At 50.7% G+C, this 9,574-nt stretch overlaps 2 protein-coding genes across 2 annotated transcripts; both read left to right on the top strand.

Moving 5' to 3' along the window:
• Nucleotides 1-4,305: 4,305 nt before the first annotated feature.
• M431DRAFT_8060 (hypothetical protein) lies at nucleotides 4,306-5,327 on the top strand (the record flags this gene model as incomplete). The annotated part of the gene is made up of 2 exons (XM_024922960.1): nucleotides 4,306-4,927; nucleotides 4,987-5,327. The coding sequence occupies 2 exons, from the start codon at nucleotides 4,306-4,308 to the stop codon at nucleotides 5,325-5,327; spliced, it is 963 nt and encodes a 320-aa protein (XP_024771408.1).
• A 2,250-nt stretch (nucleotides 5,328-7,577) lies between these two features.
• M431DRAFT_522696 (hypothetical protein) lies at nucleotides 7,578-9,114 on the top strand (the record flags this gene model as incomplete). The annotated part of the gene is made up of 2 exons (XM_024920513.1): nucleotides 7,578-8,171; nucleotides 8,428-9,114. The coding sequence occupies 2 exons, from the start codon at nucleotides 7,578-7,580 to the stop codon at nucleotides 9,112-9,114; spliced, it is 1,281 nt and encodes a 426-aa protein (XP_024771407.1).
• Nucleotides 9,115-9,574: the final 460 nt, after the last annotated feature.

The raw sequence follows: 9,574 nt of genomic DNA, 5'->3' as shown, positions 1-9,574 counted from the left end.
CTCCAATTACAATTATTCCCCTCCTCTGGCATCAATCCTTTAGCATCCTGTGCAATTTATACAGCTTTCCTCCGTAGTGTGCATGTATCAGTACTCTGAAATGCCGGTTCTGGCAACATCGCCGTGAAGTCGTGCTAGATAGGACTCTCTTCTGCCTCCTACAGCTCCTCTTGCTATATAAAACGATGTGCAGCCACAGTATACAATGATCACCAAATGTCCCAATCTTCTCTTGTTTATAATATTACACTACTCCATGCATGAACTTAGGGTCTGCCATTATACGTCCAATCGCCATCGGGTTCGGTATTGTTACTGCACTTTACTCCCGCGACGGCAATATGTATTAATATCTCTACAGCAGCATCTGAATGAGAACAATAGAATGTACTTTGTTTGGTTTGAGTAGTTTTAGAGTCGGCAGATGTATTCAGAGCATCTTATAAAAGCCCATAGGAAAATGATGCATCACTCAGTTAATTATTAGCCACCCCTTTCCACTTGGGAGAATACTAGAAAGATACTACTATTTCTCTTAATGATTGGTCTATAATTCAGGTCATCCTTTCAGTCAGCCAGCAGTTATACGATTGATACGATGTTAGGGAAGTGAAAACACTGTTCTCGTCCTGGTATCGCATTTTGAGCGTTTTACAGAAGCCCTGGTATTGGAACTAGAAAAGATTCGGAAGAAGACTGAGGAGATTAGAAACCTACGGAAGATGGCCATAGAAACGACACCAGAAGATAAATTGATCGAATTTGAGGTTCCAGGTTGATGTCGTTCCCTCGTAAATGGGGTCGACAAGCTAAACAGCCTGGAGGCTGACAAAGCTGGTCATTCACAGAACATGCATAACACTGTCCAGGTTGGGATTTGAAGAAGTGACTTTCTCAGAATACGAATGGAAAACCGACTACAACGAATAGCGCGGCTCACATAATATTTGGCGTCGTGTGATGTCAACTGGTTGACCCAAGCTGGTCGGTGGTTTGAACATAGAATGCATCTCTGGCAAGACAGGTAGTCGAATGGGTTGTACTCTGCATCATAATTTGCTAGTTGCTATGTCAGGCTACTACCAATTACTATCTCTTCATTTTGCTACTACCAGCTATTATCTCTTAATGCTGCTCTCAGCTACTTCAAGATATAGATATTCCATATATTTGCAAGTAAAGCATGCATGTGTGTGGGTATGTGCAAGCCTATCCGATTTAGAGCTGATCAGCCAACGGGTCACCAAGATGATCATGGGGGGAATGGTTCTATGCATGGACGTTTTCGACTGGATTCACCTGCATCATCCGCTGAACCGTCGAGATTTACGCGTATCATATCTACTCTCGGCTGGGATATTCATGAAAAAGTAGTTTCTGTTACTCATGTTACCTTGTTCCAGTATCGACAAATACCTCAAGAATGACCGATGACTTCCTGCAGCTTTGTGTAGCCGTCCTGAGATGCTGAGGTAGCGTAACGCCATCCCGGTGAGCGTGAAGCTGGCCAAGCATACATATTACCATTACTCAATTGAATGAAGGATCAATACACTTCATTTAGCTTTCTGTTGCCTACATGACACTAAGGAAAACACTCTTAAGATGTCGAGTCACTGGGCATGCCAACTATTAGGTGAGCACCCCCCTCTGTCCGTCTTAGTGTGAGTTTACATATATTACATGATCAGCATGAGTGTGAATCTGGAGGGTGGGATGGATGATGGCCGTATGCTATACACCAGAAGACGGAAGCGTTGGTAGCTCTATCAGCACCTTAGGAATGTTTAAGGCGACCACTCGAGCTGAAAAGTTGACGTCAAGAGTGTGAATAACAAAACATCTTCCTCTTACATCGTCCTCTCTCATGCGATTCAAGCTGATGGCAATGGCATTCAGACGAACCGTCAGCTCAGCATTTGGGGGCCGCATGAGTGAGTGTCTCACCCGTGCACTAGGGAGTCAAGTGATTCGCTGTGGCCTCAGGTGACTGCAGACTCGAGGCGTCTGTCGAGGCGCCGGCGCTTTTGGGCCGGTGAAGAGCAGCAGGACGATGCGGTGAATGGATTTGCGAGTTGCTCACATACTTGGTCAAATAAATACTGTGCCAGACCTTCATCATCAGACTGAGACTCAGCAAGGTCGCAAGCAACCCTAGCAGGTGATACTTGCGCGGTGCGGGAGGGGCCTCAGCCGGACGTGGTATTGTCTGATGGTGTTGCTGGGCCCCACCGTGGGAGGGAAGACGCGGACAGCCAAAGTGGAGAGGGACCAGTGATGCTTGCTTCTTGCTTGCAGCTTCCAGGTTGCTGTGCAAGGTACGGGGTACGAGCGCTGCCTCTTATCGCCTGGTCCCGTTCGTGTACGGCGAGGTGCCAGGTACGCCACGGAGCAGCTTCCGTCGAGGTTCAGTGGCAGCAAATTCCGCATGCTTCAGCCCGCCGCCGCGAACCACGTACGAGTACATGTACGTAGCCAGTACTCTGTCGGTACCTCGTACTCGGCAACTGTACTTCCAGCTGTGTCATTTCTCCATCCTCGCCCAAAGTACCAATACTGAACAGTTGCAAGACCCAACAGAACAACACCAGGTCTGCCTCTTGTATCATGCGCCGGTTGCCTTTTCCGCCTCCACCCAATCTCCAGCCCTTCCAGCACCCATGCGCTCCCACAGGCGCCGGCGCTTCTCCCCATTCGCTGCGCCTACGTGCCCTGTCGCGCGTGCTGATTGGCCGCGGGCCCGGCGCAGCTGTCCCCTACCAGGTCCCTACCAGATACCTGCCAGGCCAGAATCTGCCCTCGGTGCCTGTCCAAGCACCGCCAAGTGCATGTATCCGGTACTTGCTGCTTGTACTTGCTGCTTCCCCCCCCTCCAAAGGCTCCAACCGCCCAGACGAGAGTCCCGGGTTTCAGCCTCAGGCCGCAATCTGCAGCCCCAATGCGGCCTAGCGCCGAGCCGCGGGCAAGGCATCGCCAGTATTTCATCACTATCGCCTCCCGCCAGATTGCACGTGTTGCCTCCCTTCTGCCGCCGCGTGACCCGACCTTGTCCCTCAGCGCCTCTCCTCCGTCTCTCTCTGCAACGTAGACGCATCTGGTCTCTCCAAGGAGCAAAAATACGCCTTGTAAGCATAAGAGTTGTCACAAGAGGCCCTTGACCACAGCCGTCGCGACACTCGCTTTCTTCGTGCACTTTTTTTTCTCAGCTTTTTAATGCCCTCTGGTGCTTTTTTTTTCACTTGAAGCTGTTGCAGCTTTGACTTACACTCGACTCGGACCCCGTCGCGCGATATCACGAGATTGATCACGCAAAACACGTGAGACGACCAAACCCGTGATCTGGCTCCAGAGCACATGATCGTCACGGTATGTCCCTACTATGCACTTCCCTTACCCGTTCGTTCATCACGATGGCTTCAAGATGGCCGAGCTGCGCATTTTTGGGCCACCATGCAGCAGCAACGGGAGATGCCTTGCGACGAGTTTTTTTTTTGTTTTTCTTTTTGCTCCTCTCTGCACTCCTAAAGCCGTAGCATCGTCGCTGGTCAGCGCACCACCTCGCATCTGAAGCTTCGTCACATCCGCCGCGATACGCATTGTATCAATGGTGCCTCTTGCATCCCAGCTTTTGCTTGATGCTGTCATGGCTGAATCACCGCATCGCCTGCATCAGGTGGACGGATGTATGCCTTTGCCTGCTGGAAGCTTTGCGATGGTGATGATGCGGCCGCAAGCCGTTCACTGTCGCCGTGAGCTCAAGTGAGCCGCGATGAATGAGAAGCACCGCAATCATCCGCCGGTGTCCTCCCGCTGTCTCAGACCACCGGCGGCAGTTGCATTAGGATCGTGCACGACGTCAGGCTCGGCTCAAGTCGAGCGAATGTGCGCTTCTTGCAGCTTCTTGCAGCTTCGCATTGCCCATCTTCGTCCGTGACCAGGCACTGTGCTGCAAGCACACACCCCTTGCTCATCTCTACCTCAGCCTTGCATTCCCTTGCCGCCATTGTTGTCGAGTGATATGAGTTCCCGCGTTTGGCATGGACCAAAAGTGCCAAGCTGAAACCTCTCTTTTTTCGCGCTTCCTTAATAAATCCTTGCAGGCATCGCATTCTAGTGTCGTCGTCTAACCAGAGTCATAGGCTCAAGACTGTCCAACCACATGCACTTCAGCTGACTGTTGACTTTTCAACAATCTACTATAAAATTCATCTGTCTGGCCAAACCGCCAAGCGTGCAAACCTTCAACTGGTCGACTGCATCCCGGCTTGCCACCGCTGGTCTCTCCCCCTTCTCAAGAGCTAGATGATGGCCGATACACTTGTCTCTGAACACCCCGATCTATCTGGCTTTCCTGGCTCTCCTGGCCAGAAACGAAAGCGCGAATTAGAAAGTCCCAATCTCGGGCGCACAAAGCGTGCCGCTCCTCCAGCAGCCATGTCAGCGTCGCCGGCGGACACGGCCGCCTTCATCGAGAATGCCATTGAGGCCTCGCAAGCGGCGGCTGTGAGCGGTGTTAATGTTGCCGATTTCAACGCCCTCCAGCAAGCTGCCGCTGCAGATCACACCGATGCCTCGGACCCTTCCAATGCTACCAGCACTGCGCAGGCTGCTCTGGGCATGTACCCGACCCTCCATGTCCCTTCATCAACCGAGGAGCAGTTTTCTGCACAGGGACCTGTTGATCCTGACCACGGCCACGAAAATGCATTCAAGCACGATACCCCTTTCACAGACGTGACACAACAGCCCGACCCCATGATGGACCCTACGGTCAACCAAAACCAGCCTCCTCCTCCCCCGAACGGCGTTCAATCTCACCCTCCTCCACCACAGCACAGATACGCAGTGCCACCGCCTCCCCCCAACCCGAAGCCGAGTGTTGGTTCAGAAGAGTGGCACAAGATGCGGAAGGATAATCACAAAGAAGGTAAGATAATACAACCTCTGGATCTACAGAAGAAATACAAGGCATTGACACGGATACAGTGGAGCGCCGACGCCGCGAGACTATCAACGAAGGCATTAACGAGCTGGCCAAGATTGTCCCGGGCTGCGAGAAGAACAAGGGATCGATTTTGCAGCGGGCTGTTAGTTTCATCACCCAGCTCAAAGAGAACGAGCAGCAAAACATTGAAAAGTGGACGTTGGAAAAGCTGCTCACAGAGCAAGCCATAACAGAGCTTAGTGCATCCAACGACAAGCTTAAGCAGGAGTGTGAGCGGCTGTACCGAGAACTGGAGACGTGGAAGCGCGTTGCACAGCAGGCTGGTCTGGAGCCCCCAGCCGCTCCCAAGGAAGAGCCCAATACCGGCATGCCGTCGAGTTAGGAATCCGGACATGCATTGGTGATATTCCATCCTCCAGCATCTCTCTCGAGCTTTTCCGAGGCCTATGACGTCTCGACGCAGGCTAAGATCCAACACGAGAGAGACGATAGCTCATGACTTTTTTTATTCTTCCTCCCCCCGTTTCGCAAGGCTATGTCAATACCAGATCCTCTGCCGGCCTCTTTTCTGCCACGCCTGCCTCGGCAATGATGATGACTACGTTTTTTCGAATCGTTTATTATCCATTTTACCCAAGTCCTCGATTCGGGTTTCTATTTCAGCAATGTTTTATTCTTACTGAGCCCAGCTCTGGCGAGATACCATTTCTCACTGTAAGATTCCTTCTTTCAGCAGCTTGGCGTTTGGTAGGATGCACTTGGAGGACTACAAAGGGGAACCTACATATCCATTTTGGACCGCGTCGGATACGCGCAGACATGGTTTGGCTTTGGGCTACATGGGAAAAACCTCTACGTAATTAGCAAAGCTGTTGTTGTTAGCGCTCTCCGATGCTAGGGGACCAAAAATAATGTGTACGATCCTTGATGCCCAAGAACTTGTGCTGTACCTTGCCGTGTTGTCAATCCGAAGCATGTCTGACCAGGGGTTATCATTGGAGGCTACGATGGCGGAAGCAGAAGCTGCATCTCCACGATTCTCGAGAGACAGTCTAATGCATGCATTCAAGCGGCCGTAAAGCTGCAAATAAGAGCCAATTGGTTAGATGCAGGCCCCCTGCAGGTGTCTCAGTTTAGCTGCGGTTTGGGAGCCACTAGGAGGAAATAATCCGTCCTGAAAATAGAATTGGTTGAGGGACAATGTTTGTCTCGGTAGACTCACTCGTGATATGATTCTACGTATAGGAAGTGCTGTTGTCTATTTAGTCGAATGTATTAGTCGAGTCTTTGATGCCCCTTTTCAGTATTGACAATCTGAGACGTATTCCTTCTTCTTGATTATTAGTCCAGAATCACTTGGTGGCTTGATGTTCCGATACCCATGTCATTTTAGTAGACAAATCCCTTTTCTTTTTTTCTTCTCTTTTCTTTTCGCATTTCATGGGGTCAGGGTCTTTCTTTAGTCCCAACCCATGACCCCGGTTTGAGCAAACAAAAAGAAAGGAAAGGAAAAAAGAAAAAAGAGACGGAAGGGGACCGGAAGAGAACGTGCCGTAACCTTGGCAGTTCTATAACACCGTATATACCATGTTATGATTTTGCAATTCGCACGGGGGTATCGACGGTATGTGTTGCTTGGTGTTATTCTAACCGGTGGCTTTCAAGGAGGATATCTGGGGAGGCTGAGGGAAGAAGAAAATAGAAAGAAAAGGAAACCTCGGAGTGTTTTTTAATTGTTTATTCTTGTCTGGTGTGGCTTGTTTACTTTTCTGTTTACTCCGTAATGGCTTTTGTTGACCTTTTCCTTGGGTTTGGTTATGAGGGAGTTGTTGTTTTGGATATGTAGATACGTAAATATTCGAGTCGAAGAATGGATTTTGATCGAGATCTTTCGTTCAATGGCTCATCAGAATCAAGTCTACCGGTATTGTGAAGTATGGTCTGGGTTCGAAAGGGTGCGTTTTCTTGTGGTTCTCGCCAACCCCCCCTTGTGATGTATCTAGCCAGGTCGTGATTGTTTCTTCCGTATCACATCGTAAACCCCCTCACTCCTTATCTTTCTCCAGGCGAATCTATCTATACATACACATGTATTGTTCGTGTTTAAAGCCCAGCCAGCCAGAGAGTTCTCCTGAATCCCGCGATAGTCTCAGCCATTGCCCATCTCTTCTCCATATCTTCAGCCACTGGGCATTAAACTACAGATATCGACAGTGTGAATGTTCCATATGACTCCCATTGTCAAGCCAACAGTATCTCTGCCCAAACTCTCTGAATGTTTACAAAACTCTCCAATGTAAACAATGAGATAGAGGCTTTTGTATGCCGGTTATAAAACCCAGCACCCCCCCATATGTCTGCCATTGCCCATTTTCCACCGTTCAATTCGTCAAGCACTTCCAAGCACTCAGCTCCAAGCACTCAGATCCAAGCACTCAGATCCAAACCTCCCCAATCCGCCGATATACCGATCCAAGCAACTCGCCCAAGAGCAGCTATCTATATACCATTATACCAATACACCAATTTCAACAAGGACCTTATATCAAGACTTATCTTCAAGATGTCTGGCTTTCTTCCTTGCTCCGGTGGATACCCCGTAGAGTCTCCCAGCCAATCGAGATCATCATGGATGTATCTCCCCCCTGAACTCCGCCTCATGATCATGGAAAAGGTCGCCCACCAAAAATTTCCAGGCTGGGAATCCTGTGCCACGATCAACAGAGAATGGCAAGACGTGATTGAAAAAGAAAACTACAAGAAGCTGAAGCTGGAAGTCTCCGATCTCGACGAATTGAACGTCATGGTCCCACGCCACAAAAGACACTTGGTCAAGCACATCTTCTTCGAGATCGACCTCCCCAGAGACCAATCCGCCTGCTGTGCGAGATGGAACCCTCCACCATCCAACATCAGTAAAATCGTCAAGGAGGCCATCATGAAGCTCTTTACCACCCTCAGCACCTGGGACAAGGGCAGCTTGACGCTGGAACTCAACGTCCTCTCACCCAGCGACTCCGAGCACTGGTTCCAGCCGCTGTACTTTTCCGACGACCGCACCGAGGGAGACGGTAAAATGGTCACCGACCTTAACCATGGCTGGGTCAACGGCAAGCAAGTCAGGTATGCGCCGGAGGAGGCCGTGCGTCGAATGTTTCGGCCTATCAAGCTGGACACGAGCTTCGAGCGCGAGCCGCTTCCCAAGGTTGTCTGCGCGACGAAGTTTGTCATTCGTCGACAGCTTCGAAGGTGTCTTTCGCCGGCTGGGATAAGTGCCATGCTCGAGGCGCTGCCTTTCCTGGAGCACATGAGCTATGAGCCATGGACGTTGCATGATAGTGCAAGTGTAGACAGGAGACGAGACTATGTGAAAGGTATGTGTGTCTTTGTCCTTTGAACTGCCATATCATGGTCTGTCCGTCTTGAAATCACTTCTAACATTCTTCTGATGATTAGCTCTCCGTCATGCAATGCTACAAAAGCTTTCCAAATGTGTCACCAGCCTGGTAGTATTCCAAGACTCCCGCAAATTCTACAAAGTCTTCCAGCAACGGCAGCAGAACGGGGGTCCCACGCCCCCTACCATCAACTCCGTCGCCATTGGAGACGCCCTGGGCGACACCTTCGCCAGGAAGAGCCTCGGCCTGAAGCACCTCGCCGTTTCATTCATGGTCGACGCCAAGGATGTCCTCCGCCACTGCAAGCCGGCCTATACGTGGCCGCAGCTCAAGACCGTGGCGCTCACCTCGCAGCTCCTGAAAGAGGACGCGAACCTGAACCCGGACAGCCAAGGCAGGATCAAGGACTTGCTATGCAGGGCTGCGGCTATAGCGAAGCGCATGCCGGAGCTGGACACGTTTGTGCTCTGGAACGGCGCAAAGGGCGATGCCTGCGCCTTCATCTATCGCGTCAAGGGGAGCAAAGCGTCCATTACCTGGCGCGGGACGTGGGATCTGGAGATGAGCCCCAAGGTGGTTGAGACGTGGAATTCCGTGGCCCTGACACGATCCTGGCGGGAGATTGAGATATACCAGGAGCGGATTGGGAGCGAGGTGAACTGCGTTGGCGATGCCATCCGCCACTTGAAACTCCCCTGCCGGGTTGTTGAGCCAGCGTCTCTGTGGCAGATGCGCAGGGAGGGAAACTTGGTCCCGTACGGCACCAAATGAACATTGTACGATTTCTTGGTACATAATTAGCCCTCTTCACATACATTATGTCTACATAACCTACTCATACGAGCTACATAACCTACTCATACGAGACCGAACCACCAACCGGGCTTGTCCATGTTTTCCCCTTTCTCTTTCAAGCGAAGCTTTTTCAGCTGCGACATCTCTCTCTTTTTCTCTCTCTTGGCAATCAATCAATCAGTTCAAGTCACATCACGAAAAAGAAAAGACAAGGGTCTCTTCTCCACACGCGAGAGAACAAGGGCGACACACGCAAAGGAGGGCAGCCCGGAGCCACGTCCGTCGCTCATGTATGGACTGACTAGCCAGCCGGGCTCGTTTAATCTTCCTCAGACTGCCCCTCGTTATCTTTCTGTCACTTTTTTTTTTCTCTTTTCCTTTTTTTTTTTTTTCCCCGCCCCCATCCTTGGTCGTCGAGCCGAGGACATGGGACCGG

This window comes from Trichoderma harzianum (genome assembly GCF_003025095.1).
Source record: "Trichoderma harzianum CBS 226.95 unplaced genomic scaffold M431scaffold_11, whole genome shotgun sequence".
Taxonomy (NCBI): Eukaryota; Fungi; Ascomycota; class Sordariomycetes; order Hypocreales; family Hypocreaceae; genus Trichoderma; species Trichoderma harzianum.
The sequence above is the reverse complement of the archived record's forward strand: the minus strand, read 5'-3'. Positions and strand labels throughout refer to the sequence as shown.